This window comes from Rhododendron vialii, chromosome 12a (genome assembly GCF_030253575.1).
Source record: "Rhododendron vialii isolate Sample 1 chromosome 12a, ASM3025357v1".
In the NCBI taxonomy this organism is placed as follows: Eukaryota; Viridiplantae; Streptophyta; class Magnoliopsida; order Ericales; family Ericaceae; genus Rhododendron; species Rhododendron vialii.
In genome coordinates this window covers 27,072,930-27,087,658 of record NC_080568.1, presented here as the reverse complement: position 1 = coordinate 27,087,658, position 14,729 = coordinate 27,072,930, and the positions used below count along the sequence as shown (strand labels likewise).

The 14,729-nt window shown below is 38.6% G+C and overlaps 1 protein-coding gene across 1 annotated transcript; it reads left to right on the top strand.

Annotated features, from left to right (window-relative positions):
• Nucleotides 1-2,315: 2,315 nt before the first annotated feature.
• On the top strand, nucleotides 2,316-14,132 carry LOC131310197 (nuclear transport factor 2). Its single transcript, XM_058337097.1, has 10 exons — nucleotides 2,316-2,482; nucleotides 4,723-4,881; nucleotides 6,016-6,208; nucleotides 9,117-9,423; nucleotides 9,508-9,743; nucleotides 10,085-10,259; nucleotides 11,077-11,198; nucleotides 11,290-11,349; nucleotides 13,505-13,568; nucleotides 13,681-14,132. Exons 2-10 carry the CDS (start codon nucleotides 4,805-4,807, stop codon nucleotides 13,911-13,913), a joined length of 1,467 nt encoding a protein of 488 aa, XP_058193080.1. The 5' UTR covers nucleotides 2,316-2,482; nucleotides 4,723-4,804; the 3' UTR covers nucleotides 13,914-14,132.
• The last annotated feature ends 597 nt before the right edge of the window (nucleotides 14,133-14,729 follow it).

Here is a 14,729-nt window from a genome sequence, read left to right as displayed (position 1 = left end):
GAGCCGATTTTTTCAGCTTGTTTTGTAAATGAACAGAGCTTGAGCTAGGATAAGCTCAGCTCGAGTCGGCTCGCGAGCCGGGATATATATACTTAAGTTTAGGATTTTTATTTGTTATTTCATAATTTGTTCTTTCCGTTTTCACTTTCTAGTCAACCAAAGGAAGCGAGAGCGCACACACATCAGTACACCCCCGCTTCATAGGAAAATGGAAGATATATACCTTCACAATCAAAATATTTTTAGTTTTATTAAGCATATGCGAGAATATATATATACATTTTTCGTTGGTTAGTTACGGCTCGTGAAGAAGTTCGAACTCGAGTCAAGCCAAGACTTGCTTGGCTCGAGCTCAACTCGTTAAGTTTTCACTGAGCTCATGTTCGATAAAAACTTAATAAACAAGCTTGAACACCGTAAAGCTCGGCTCGGCTCATTTGCAACCTTAAATAGAATATGGTCTTTCACGTCCCTTAAGCCCCATTCCGTTAAAATTCTTTTTTTTTCAAGTACTTATTTTTCTTTTCACAAAATAGGTCATTCTCTTACAATATATCATATTTAATTTAAAAAATAAGTTATTTTCTTTAAAAATTTTCTCTTCACGTCATAGTTCATTCTCTCATAATACATCATCTTTAATTTAAAAAAATAGTTTATTTTTTCCTAGACTTATACTCCGTTCCGAAAACCTTCTTAAAAAATAAGTACTTATTTTGCCACTTGTCATTCAAAAAATAAGAAGGGTCATTTCATAAAACTCAGATAAAAAATCTCTTTCATATTTTCAAACTCAAAAATAATGTAAATGAAAAAAAAATTCAATTTTTTTTGCACTGTATTAAAGATCTCAATGAGATCTATCAAACAAGATCCATAATGATAAGAAAATTATTTGCGTAAACACATAATTTTTGAGTTTGAAGTTGCTTTATACAAAAAATAAGACTGTTACTATGATAATGGGCGCCGGCAGAGGAAAATCGTACCGGCGGCCATGCCGGGCCGTCTCCGGCCACCAGACGGCCGATCCGAGCCGTCCAAAAATTCTAAAAAAAAAAACGAGGGGGCCAATGTGAGAATCAACGGCATCTGAGATGTGTAGGGTGCTTGATCCGAGCACCCATTTTCCATGTATATATGATCAAGCACCCTACATGAAAAAGGGGTGCTCGGATCAAGCACCCTACACACCTCGGATGCCGTTGATTCCCAAGCAAGCCCCCTCAATTTTTTTTTATAGAATTTTTGGACGGCTCGGATTGGCCGTCCGGTAGCCGGAGACGGCTCGGTGAGGCCGTCGCTACGATTTCCCTCCCCGGCGCTCATTGGTACCTATGTAAATTCTGAAAAAATAAGTACCACCTTCTTATTTTTTTGGAACAACTCTTATTATTGGACAAAAAATAAGTTCTTATTTGTTTTCTGGAATGGGTTTTTAGGCTATCCACAGTGGCATAATCAAAAGCAAATTATTTTTAAAGTTAACAATATTTGGGTAAAAGATAGCTCACAATGGTATAATCAAACTTAACAACATTCTTAGAAATAATCAAATTTTGGGCTTTGGATAACCAAAACTAGCAACCATTTTCGCTCCTCTCCTTGTGGTAGAGTATATGAAGAACCTTGCATTCTTTTACAAATTCAAGAACACATTTGTTTTTTTTTTTTGAGTACATGATTTTTTTTTCCAAATTCATAATACGAGGGAAGGAAGTCACCAATTTTTTCTCCAAAATTAAGGGAGAAAATCGATATATTTTTGCAAAAAAAAAAACGTAATGGAGGGAAGTGATCAATGGTGGAAAACATTTGTCGCCGCATTAAGGTTTTTCACTTTTTTTTTTCATTTTTATTTTATTATTTTTTCGTTCCTCTTCTTGTGATTGAGTACATAAAGAACCTTACATTTTTTTACAAATTCAAGAACACATCTATTTTTTTTGAGTACATGATTTTTTTTCAAATTCATAATATTATGGAAGGAAGTCACCAATTTTTTTCCCAAAATTAAAGGAGAAAATTGATATATTTTTGTCAAAAAAAAAGTGTAATGGAGGGAAGTGATCAATGGTGCAAAACATAAGGGGAGAGAAAGTGAAATTGTAGTGTATCCCTTATTTTAGTTATGGACAAGTGACCATTGTGGATCTCAACATTGTTAAACTTAGCAACCTCTTAAATGGATAATTAAAAACTGATGTGTCAATTTTTAATTATGCCTCTGTGGATGGCCTTACGGGCCTTACTCCCATTATTTTTAAGTCCTATATTTAAAAAAATAACTTAATACACAGAAAAACAGAGCAACAAGAAGTCACAAACATAAACTTGCGTATCTCTGCTCTCGTCCTTGTTCATCTTCTCTTCTCTTCGTGCCCTCACACTCTTCCTCTCCATCGTCAGCTCCATCTCTCTCTCTCTCTCTCTCTCTCTCTCTCTCTCTCTCTCTCCAAGACTCACAATCACTCACCAACAGGTACTCCTCTCGCCCTCTACTCATTTCACCTATTGGAAATGTGCTTCATATAGCTTTTCTGTGCAATGTATTGGATCGATCGGTTTCATTCTCAGCTACTTTTCCTGGGTTCCCTTTTTCTTTTTTGGATTCGAAACTTTAAGCCATTGCTGCTTACACTTAACGCGTAGGTGTTTTTGATAATAGGGATCACGGAGGAGACTGTTCATTTGATGGGTGGTTTGGTTTAGATCAGTAACTTTTATGATTTGGGTTTTGTATCGTCTAGTGGTTTAGATTCTATTAGATTTCAGCTTTTTCTTGGTTTAAATTTACGGCCTTTACGCCATGTGCATGTTTTTTTTGTTGCTTTTGTGCCTTCATTGTTTCATTGGGTTCATGGGATGAGCAATTTTCTTTAGGGTTTCGAAGTACTGCTATGAGGTTACATATCGGGCTCGGGTTTACAGTAGTGTCCCCTACATCATCCCTTGTCCACAAGTAGTCACTAATAGACATGAACTCTATCAACTTCATTGAAATCCATGAACAGAAATGAACTCTAATATGTTAATGTAAGCTTCCTCACAACAAGTATGTAAACAAGTTCATTTATTATGTTACAGTTGCTCTCAGCCAGTTTGTACGTCTTTGATTGCTGCTTTATTATTTGATCATCAATGCGACCAATTATATCTATTTCAATGCATGTAATCTAACGGTTAGTTCATTGATCTCCCATTTAGTGCCTTTTTATGTTGTAGAAAAGAAAAAAAACAATTGTCCCCTTTCTATATGATAAGAGAGGGTAGTAGGCATTCTGTAGGAGGATTTGGCCGAGCGGATTACAGAAGGTAGGAATGGAATGAGCTCCAATGATTGCATGTTGGGAAGGACTCTAATTTTCCTTTTTCAATTGGCAGCTCAAAAATTATTTACACTGTGGATGAGGGGGGTCGTTGTATATCCTAAACCACAAATAAACCTAATATATAAGGTGTTCAAGTGAACAGCCTCCTCACGTGTAACGCCTCCATTGCTCGTCCCATGGTACATTAATCAAAACATTACACAATGAATTCTCCCAAGTCTGGGAGTTTGTTGGGTTGCTGGAATATAACTGAGCAACAGATAAATAACAAGCTAGAGTAAAGATCATATACCACTAGGATATCTCCACATAATTAGGCCTATAGTGTTAGTTTTTGTGTACTTAAAGAACATAACGATATAAGTAGGCCAATTACTTCCCAAAAATTTGAGTCGCACGAAAGTGCTAAGGAGAGGTGGTTAATTGTCGCACGATAGGAACACCTCTTTCCTGAATAGGGGAGAACGTATTGTCAATCAAGTCCCCCTGCATTGTAGTCTTGTCTCCCTTGTCTGTTTGTCGTTGCAAAGGGAACTGGAATGCGAACCTCGTTGGCACTTCTTATGTAACTTCAGCTTCTTGAATAATCACAATTTATGGATAATGTCCATATTCCATAACGTCATCACAGGTCGACTAATAGGACAGAAATATCCATCCACCATTGTCCAGCATTCATATGAGTAAGGATATAGTACGTGTTGTACGATACAATTACGTCAGTAGCTAAATCTCTAATTAGTAGGGCAGGGATACATGTAAAATGAACCTGTTTGTAATTTGGTGGAATGCTAATCTGTATCAATTAGAAATTAAAATAGAAGAATTAGTTAAATGGCTTAGTTGACTTTGATCCAACCTATGAAGCACAGTTTATTTCCTAAAGTAAGGTACAAATCAGAGTTTGATGTTATTACATAAAGTCGGTATACATCAAAAAGTAATTTACAAGCAGGTTAAGCATAGGAAAAAGTCTCATAAAGCTAATTTCATCTCTGTTTAGAAGAAAATACTATTTTGAATGGGGTACGACTTGGGTATATACTGGGTTCCTCTAGGATACAGTAAAATCCGAGAAAAAAACTGGTTCATGTTACATGTATGAGGTATGCATGCAAAAGTACCATGCAATTGCTGGTTCATGTTACGAGTTACAGGTGCGACCCTTTTCTGAAGTACCAATGCACGTAGCTTGTGGTCGTGCTTTTGTACTCGACCCACAATAGGAAATATATGGTAGCAATAGCCAATTTTTGAACGATATTGGTGTAGTCAATAGCCTTCTCAAAGTTGTTTCATAGTGAGGCTAAGAAGAATGATTTTGTAGCGGATTTGATCGTGGCCAAATGACATGGACAGATGGACTTGTTTGGCTGTATTTGTTCACTAGACCATCACAGGATTGGGAGTTGGAGGTCGTGCTAGTGACTCAGTTCTTTGAGCTTCTTCATGGGAGTGAGACCTTGCCTCTCATGGAAGGTAGGTTGAGGTGGAGGCATGATCAAAGGTTTATTGGTGGGATCTTTCTGTCTTCTTGTTGTTGGATCAGGTAATTCCTTTGCTTGGAGGACCATTTGGAAGTTGGGGACGTCTTCTGATATCAATTTAGTTTTTCTGGCGTGGAAAGTGGCCTTGGATTCAATTCTCACTACAGAAAGAGACGGAGGATCAATTTCTTTTTCATTATGACGTGTCTAAAGACCTTTGGGACTTATGTCAAATATATTTGGGATTCATTGGTGATGCTTGGTTCTATCTAGCAGTTTTGGAGCACTTCGTCTGAGTCGTGTGCTTGTGAAGAGACAGGTAGAGGAATAGGGAGACTTTTGAGGGCCTAAGACTTTAGTCAGCTGTACAATCGTTGAAAATTCCTTTTTAGAAATTTCGTAATTTTACAGAATTTTCGTTTTTGAATCCTCCTTTCTTCTTGTAGATTTGTTCCGTAATCTCAACGTCTATGTTGAGCCCCTTTTGATCTGTCATGGTTTTTGTACTATGGTTGTGTCCCTCTACGAACTTTTTGATTAGTGCATATTTGCTTGTAAATAGATTCAAAGAAAAACAGAAAAATAATAGTTTCTTTGAGGAAGAATTCCATATTTCCATGTATCGCCCAACTTTCACGAATCAAATTAAATGGATCCTTGTGAACAAAGGAAAACTCTTTGGTTTTCAACTTCCTTGGGAAACAAGAAATAATTTCCATTTGAATAGGGAAAAAAATAAACTTTCTAACATTCAACATATGAGGCTATTTGAAACCACCGCTTGCGCTTTTATAACCTTTTGGATATTTGAAAGGATGGTTCTTGTAGTCCTCACGCCTTGAGATTTTCTACTGCATTGTCCTCTCTGTGTATGTGTAATTGTAGCAAACATTCCGGTCCTTGATTCTTCCCTATAATTATTGTGACAACTAGAAGTTTCTGTATCTATAATTATTGTCTTCTCCTATTGTTAAGTTAGTTATTCTACTGTTTTATGGCCTTCAATAAGGGGGTTCATATTATTTTTGTCTTTGTTGCGTAATGGAGCCTGATTTTTTCCTATCATTTTTTTTATTGTATTCTTTTTTTGTTGTGTACTCAAATTTGCTTCAGATATATTTTTTCTTACATTTCTATGTTGTTATTCATGAAGTTAAAATTGATATCCTTTTAATTTTTTTGATGCTTATTTTCAGGCAGATGGCAATGCAGGCGGCATTTCCTTCTGCTGCACTTCATGGTGCTCAAATTGTTGCCAATGCCTTTGTTGAGCAGTATTACCACATTCTTCACCAATCTCCCGAATTGGTTTATAAATTTTACCAAGATTCAAGTGTGCTAAGTAGGCCCAACTCCAATGGTGTAATGACTTCGGTGACAGCAATGCAGGTGAGTCCATTGTGAATTTAACATGTACACACTTGTATAATTTACAAGTATAGAAGGAAGCTACTTTTGGATGATTCTTTAATCTATTTACTTGATTACCCTTGAGTCTAATTCTTTTTCTGTTTTTTTAGTGAAGCCTAAAGAGTAAAGACAACAAAAGGCATCAAAAGTGGTGGTGCAACCTATTTATATATGTGGTATATGGTAGAAAACAAACTATGCCCCTAATGGAAAACAAATATCACTTGAAAGAACAACAAAAGAATGCAATTAACGAAGATCATCTTCTGAGAAATAAGAACGGGTACTCAATTTTAGATGCTTGAGGCTCGATTGACAACCCAGCATTTTCAGAAGACTGTCTATTGTACAGTTTGTACTCTATTCCACGCCACCATTTGAGACCTAACGACACTACTCTGCATCCTATTTGGCACTGTGACTTTCAAGAACCTTCTGGATGGTTCTTAGCATTACCAAAGGTGTACGTACATACACACACACGCCTACTCACCGGAGTGTATGGTAATGTGGCTGAAAATCTTTGTCCAAGGCTATTATTAATATTCAATAATAGCTGCTTGTGGGCTACCACAGCCCTGGTGGATCGGGGCGGCCCGAAAAATAATGTTTTGATTTGAAAAATTGAGGAGTTGCCACCCGGATTTATGGTTTGCCACCCGAGAAACTGTTTTAATTGAAAATGATTGTTTGAATTTGAAAACCAGAGATTGTTTTGAGTTCGGAAGCCATGTTACGAGAGGGGAAGGGTTTTATGGCACCCCTCTCGCCCGACACGGAGTCGGTCTCTACTCAATATTTGTGGGATTTATCGAAAGCATTTTATTTCATGAAAACAACTAGTATATTCATAAAAACAACAAATAGCAGTGTATACATGTGATTGTGTACAAAGTATGCATGAGATATGAGAGATTAAAATTAAAAAGTACTTCAAAATGAAACAACACCACTGAAAGCACTCCTGAGCACTAAGCAGTGTTCCTGGGCGCTTAAAAGTGATCCTGGGCCCATAGGAATGGTCTTGGGCCCCCAACCAAGCTCTCAGAAGTGGTTTCGGGCGACCAGAAATGGTCCTGAGCGCTCGGGAGTGGTTTTAGGCCTCCTGTGGTGATCCTGTCCCCCTAGGAATGGTGTTGAGCACTCAAAAGTAGTCCTGGGCACTCAGGAGTGCACCCAGGAAGCTAAAAAAAAGTTTAATTGAATTTTTTTTTTGGATCTCTTTGCTCTTGTTGTTAAACCAAGATCAGATGGCTCACAACCAATATGAGGAACTGGTATGAGCCACTGATCTCCCTCAGACAGGGAAAAACAATAGGCTTAGGTACAAAAATGAAATTTTATACCTTTTGATCAAGCTTGAACTTCACTTCTTGAAGGATTTGAGGACTATAATATGGCTGGAAAACAGTGAGAAACGGAGTCTTAGATGAATCTAAGACTGATAATATTTTTGTGATTTTCTTGGATTTTTCTTTGAAAATTATTTGAAGGTGGAAGTTGAAAAATGTTTGAGGGCGGTTAAGAACTAGAGTTTCTGAAAATAGGGGAGTGAGAGAGAGAAATTTCGTGTCCTCCCCCAATGCTAGCACAATGGGGGTATTTATAGGGGGGGGGGGGGAATAAGTTTGAAAATTAAAAGAAAATGAAATGGAAATTGGTTTTCGGGGGAAACATGTGATGATATTCCTGCCGGCTTAGGCAGGCCTCTGGCACGTTCAGGTTTGAACTACAGGACTGAAAAGCCTGAAAAAATGTGGTCAAAGGTCAAGCTCAACATCCAATGGCCTGTCAGAGCTCCCGAGCGCTCAAGAATGAACTCCTAAGCGCTCAAGAATGCCACTCCCGAGCGCTCAAGAGTGCCTGCCCAACTTCAGAGGGGCGCCACGGACACTCCCGAACTTGGATTGGGTGTTTTTCGAAGCGTTGGAAAGCTGGTTGAGTCCTCTTTCTAACCTAATTAGTTTCATTCAAATATATTTTATACGCTGAAATGTGTACCAATTTTATCCTCAGGGTGTCGGAAAAAAAAGATGGTTTTGGTTTGAAAAAGACCAAGAAACATCGTTCAAGCTTTAGCCGAGTCCTGTTTTGATTCCGTTTCATCATCGGGGAGCCTCAAGGCCACAAATTAAGGATAAATAATAGGTCCAAATTGGGGTGTCTACACTACTGACATCAACTTCGACACCTCAGCATCTCACTGCTGAGTGTTTGGCGCAGGGCTGCAGGTGCATACTTATTGACACCAAATATATGGTTGAACCAAAGGTCTGGGTTACTTAAGGGAAAAAGTCAATGGGAAGACACTCGGTTCTTTTAAGTTTTTGTCATGGTCTGAAGGTGGAAGACATTATTTTGGTTGTTCAGAGGAGAGGTGGTAATACACGTCAGGGGCACTGACTTTGAAACCCAAACATTCTCTATGCTATCACTTGCAGCACCATGAATTAGTGGGATCAGGTCTGGTGATTGAAATGAATAGTTTGACTAGGTTGGGGATGAGCTTTCCTTAATTTTGTGGTTCCTTTTGCTATGTAGACTTCCTTTCCATTTTTATGCCATCAAGTCATATGCCCCTGATGTCAACTCAAGTTCAAGTATTCTAATTGTAATGGATACACTGTGTGGAGTAGTGTCCAGTGTCCACTAGAGATGATTTTCTGGAGCAGCCGAACTCGACGTTGAGTTTAAAGCTTTGTTAGAAACTTCCAGAGTTTATTTATTTAAGTTTATATTGTCACTTGTATGATTTGTTTCTTGATTTGTGCATGTGTCCTAGAAGGGACATTTTTTTGCGTGTCCATCCTTCAGTGTTCAAACATTCTTAACTTCATATGCGACCCACGTCTGTTAACAAAATCCTGTTCTTGTTTTGTTGGATCAGGCAATCAATGAAAAGATTCTATCCATGGAATACCGGAATTACAAGGCAGAGATAAAAACTGCAGATGCTCAGGATTCATACAAGGAAGGAGTGATTGTTCTTGTAACAGGATGCTTAACTGGAAAGGAGGACAGTGTTAGAAAGAAATTTACGCAGACATTCTTTCTAGCTCCACAAGAGAATGGCTATTATGTCCTTAATGATGTTTTTAGATATGTTGATGAAAGCCAATCATTGGATTTCAATTCCGTGTCGGAAAACGGCATTAATGACAACACTCAACTGGCCCCCTCAATGTTGGATCCAGGTTGGCTCTAATTTTGCATCCTTCACTTGCTATATTGAAGTTCTCTTCATAATGAATCTTGGTTTTTTAAAATCCTTTTCTCAGAGTCCATTCGTGGTCCTGATCAGCCTTCATTGGAGCCTGTTGCGACCATTGAGGCTGAGGATCTGAATGGTGCAGAAGTTTGTGACCCTTCGGACCATGAGGAAGGATCAGTTATTGAAGAAGAGATTATTGACGATCCCCCAGCTCATTCAAGTTCGAATGAAGTTGATACAGTTGTCAGTTTGGATCCTGCGGCTGCTGCAGCACCAGGGGAGAAGAAATCTTATGCCTCAATCGTGAGTCTATTCAAAAGTTACCTCCTGTATGGTCATGTTTGTTTAGCTGGACTAGTAGTGGAGGGGTAAATAATACCATAAATATGTAATCCAGTGGGACTTATAGTGACGGTTTGGTAATACCACATCCCCCAAGAATATCCCTGTTCTGTGGGCTAGTATATATCCAAAGAAGATTTAATCCTAGCTGCAGAAGGTCCAACCAAATGTGAAATATGTGGTCCCCTTGGATTAATCGTCAATCTGAGCCTTTAATCTGGACAAACAAAGAGGGCCTACGGCCCCTACAGGCTTTACTATTGACACTTTTGGAAACATTTATTTGACGGAATTTCGTATAGGTGAAGGTTACTAAGGTTGTTGCTAAAGCATCTACCCCAGTCTATGTTCCTACCCGTAGCATGAGGGTGGCAGCTGCAAATGTAGATCAACAGTCTCTGGGTTCTGCAAAACCACCTCCTGAGTTAGAAGTGCCAGCTCCTAGTGACAGTGCTCCTGAAAGTATCCAAGAGGAAGGTATCAATCTTTTTGTGTACTTACCCCCAACGATTGGGGTGTATGAGGGTACTGTTATTGTTTTTTTGTTTGCCATCTGCATAAATAACTAGCAAGTAGCAACTTAATAAAATGGTGAATGTTCTTTGGGGGAAAAAGTTGTGTTACCGGCGATAACAAATAGTTCCGGGACGGGAACGGGAACATAAACATTTTACTCCACAGGCCCTAAATTGTGGTGCGATAGGTGTAGATTTATGGAGAGAATGAACTTAATTCAATTGCTGATCAGCCTGATCTAATAAACTAGTATGTTTTCCAAACTAGTCATGGGAAACATATATTTAGGAGCATAATAATAATCAAAATATTTTATGGTTTCTCTTCTCAGAAAACTCCACTCTTTCTATACTTTTAGTTTATTACATTTCGTTTTTGTGAGAAACTCTGGTGATTGCTTAATTCCCTTTTTTGGAAGGAAGGTACCATTTTTAGGAACTTGCATACCAAAATGTAATTCGCTAGGGTCCTGGCAATGCCTGGTAACATAGCGCAAATGTCCTTTACCCCCTTTTTGGAGCCTCTAGAAGCAGACATCTGATACTGAATCAAGGGACTTGTGGCTCCCCAAAGCAAGCATTGGGCTACTTCCAATACTGAGTTCTCATTAACACCCTTGTGCATCCTTGTCCTTCATCGTAGCATTCATCCTTATCTATTGTGGGTGGTGGGTTAAACATATGACTATGGTGTATAGATACATGTTCAATATGTTTTGACGTTTTTACATATCTTATTCTGAAAGAAGTTTTCTAATTTCGACTCATACCCCGTAAAGCTGAAGGCCACTCCATATATATTCGGAACTTGCCTTTGAATGCTTCGGTTGTGCAGCTTGAGGAGGAGTTCAAAAAATTTGGGCCCATTAAGCATGGTGGAATCCAAGTCAGAAGCAACAAGGTCTGTCTTTAGATTTCGCTACCTGTATTCTTCTCCAACACAACATTTCTGGACACAATACTCACCAAGTTTATATGGTGGGCAACAACAGGGATTTTGCTTTGGCTTTGTGGAGTTTGAATCATTGGATGCCATGCAGGCTGCTATAGGGGTACCACTTTTAACACTTTGCTTTCATCCTTTTACATGCTACCTGCTGTACTATGCTTCTGTCTATCAGTCGAAACTGAGACCTCGTTTGTTCACCCTCTAAATCATACATTTTTTTTGACCTTGTGAAGGAGGTTGAGCATAAAAAAAAGAAAAAAAAACTACCTTAGTTTAGCTCAATAACTGTGTGATACAGCCTTTCCCGAATTTCTGTTCTAACTAAAATTGACGATGATGAAGAAGACAGAAAGGAAGAGGAAAGATTTTCAGGGGGTGACTATAATTGTCTCCTATGCCTTTTTATTCCAGAAGAGATAAGAATTGGTACGAATATTTTACTTGTTTTTCTCACCTTGGAAATTGTAGACCCCTTGAGGTACTTATGGAAGTCCCTATACAGGTTTTCTTTTCAGACATTTTGTGTAATTATGGGTGGCCAAGTAGGTTCCTTCAACAGCCTGGAGACAAAATGGTTACCAAATCTAATACCATTAGCTTAGGATCCTAAGAGGTGTAAAACACCTAAAATAACTTGTACAAACATGAAAAAATCCTGGTGAAATTCCCATTGTAATGAAGGGAATAAGAATGACTCCAAAAAGGAATGAACAGTAGTTTGCTACTAACATAAATTGACTTGGGTTTTTCAATGACATTATATGTGGCTTAGAATCTCTGTGATACATTGCTATTACATCTTTGATCTTTCCCCTATGTGGGAGGAAACTCGACCTTGAAATTTTATGCTTTTATGTCAATTTTCAAATCCCTCAAGCAAGTTATTTGGAGAACTGTAAAGCCACTATAGGTTTTTGATCGTAATGTTATACTTCAATTCTAAGTATTGGGACGTGTTTCTGATCAAAAGTTCAAATAAGTTCTTGCATCAATTATTAAAGGCCTAGGATAAAGTTGATCTCATCAAATGTAATAGGATCATCCCTTTGGAAACTGTATTTCTTTATGACAGTTAATTTGCTACCTTGCTATCTTGCTATCTCTAAGATGCCACGAAAAAGGCCCTAAATACGTACATAAATATGCGCAGCAATATATATGAAATTTGCAACTATAAAGAGTTGGTACCATAAAATGAGAGCTTGTTTAACAAGATTAAGCAAGATTAAGCACCGGTACCATAATATTGGCAACTGGCAAGCTCTCATGACATTGTTTAGCTTAAGGTGAGATAACAGCAAGATTAGACAAACCAACAGACCTTATTAGCAGAAATGTGAGAAGGTTAACCAGATCATTTAACACAATTAAACAACCCCCACATATCTAATTTCCATTCTAGTTCTTTCTTTTTCTGGTTCAATTGGAGTCATTGAACAAAATTGAATTTAAACTGGAGTTCAACTGATTTAATGTTCTCAGTTAACATACGCACCAAATTAGAGACAGTTATTTTCACGGAAACATCTTGATAGAGGACAAGGGGAAGGGTTTCTTTAATTTATATGCTCTGGTTTATGCATGTTTAGATACAAAATAATCTAGGCTACTCATAAAGAGTGTCGGGTGGATAGATTTGAAACCATATTGTAGATCCAAAACCATATCATGATGTGCAAGTCTAAAAGAGTGGATCACAATGAAATCTTAGTTGCTATTGTAGATCTAAAAGCATCAATCAGAGTAATATCAGGAGAGGCGGGGAGAGAGATGATGAATGAGAGTACCTATGAGATGTGTTATCGGGTTAGGAGAGGCGTGTGTTTCGGCAGCATCTCCCAGAAAAAGTGTTTTTAAGTCATTCATTTTCTGTTGACCGAGGAAAGCATTTTTGGTTGAATTATGTTTTCCCTCGCACCAACAGGTGAGCACCAAAATGTTTTCTTGTGGAAAATGTTTTGCACCCGAAACAAGCAAAGCTACAATTTGTTTCCAAATATCAGTGACCTTCAAAGTACATATTGAAAATATGTGAAAAAGCTGTTTAATAATCCTTTTCCTTTTGGGTGAAGCAGTTTGTGAGCTACTTTAAACCCTTGGTCTAGTCTGACCAGAGTCACCAGACTAATAGCCAGATCTTGCATGTTTAGTAGTCCAATTTGCTTTAGGTTTCACAACTTATCTGACCACTGCTCAAAATCAGCTCTGTGGACTATCCTTGTTTCAATTTCAATTGACATTGTAGATAACGTTTTCAGGCCTCAACCGTAACAATTGGGGGTCGTCAAACCGTAATTGAGGAAAAGAGGACTACCACTCGAGGCAAGTTCTGAATTTCTCTTTTCCTCACATTGTTTAAGTAAAGACAACTGAGGACTTTCCTGGTAATTTTGGAGTTTTCCTTAATGAAAACACACTGTCCTGTGATTTTCAGTTGGAAGCAGCGGGAGAGGGAGGTATCCTTCAGGGAGGGGTGGATTCCGCAATGACGGCTTCAGGGGCCGCGGCAACTTTGGTGGTGGCAGGGGCTATGGCAGAAGTGAGTTTTCAGGCCGACCCAAGGGCCCAAGTGGACGCGTTGGAGAAGGTTATCAACGCATTGATCAGAACGGAGGTGGGAGAGGAGGTCGTCAGGGAGAGGGCAATAAGAGTGTTGCTGCAGCATAAAGGGTCAACAAATTCATCGTTGGAGATCATTTTTTCTCAGCAGAAGGGGAATATTTTCCTTTCTTTTCCCTTTTTGCTTAGTTTAGGATTGATATTTCTCTTTGATATTATGTCAACCCCTTTTCTGTCTTCGGGATCACGGTTAGGTTACGTAGTTGGTAAATTATTCAGTTCATTCAAAGGTTTCATAAATGACATGAAAAGGTGTTTTGATCTGCATCTATAACTCTCCCTGAAGCATATCAAAGGGCACTCTCTCTCTCTCTCTCTCTCTCTCTCTCTCTCTCTCTCTCTGCATGTGTATGTGTGCGTGTACACTCTGTTGTTGTTGCTTTCGAGGATATTGGTGGTACCAAAACCAGGGCCATGGATGATGCAAGTACGAAGAAATGAAAATTCAATGATAATCCTACTGTGAAGTGTCCATAGTCGTATATTAACGTGGAGCATTGATTTAAATTTGATTTCTGAAGGTCGGATAAAAAAAACTTGAAGCTGCCTCTGAGAGGAGATCCGTTTCTCTATTCCCGACGGGGAAAGTTAAACTTTCCTGGCTTTGGGATAGTACATGCTTTCTCTTCTTTGTTTGGGTCTCTGAACTGCTGCACCTTTTCTGGAGTTTCATCGGTGCCAGGGTGGTTTTCGGCATTGCTGTTACTTGGGCAGGCTTTTGCACACCCAGAAGGTAAAATTGAGGAATTCTAGATTAATAGTCAAGAGGTTCAGGCATTAGAGAGATCAAACTCTGTCTCAATGAAGCATTATATTTGATGGACAGAATTGCATGTTCCTTGGAGCTTCCAAGTTCCGACCCCA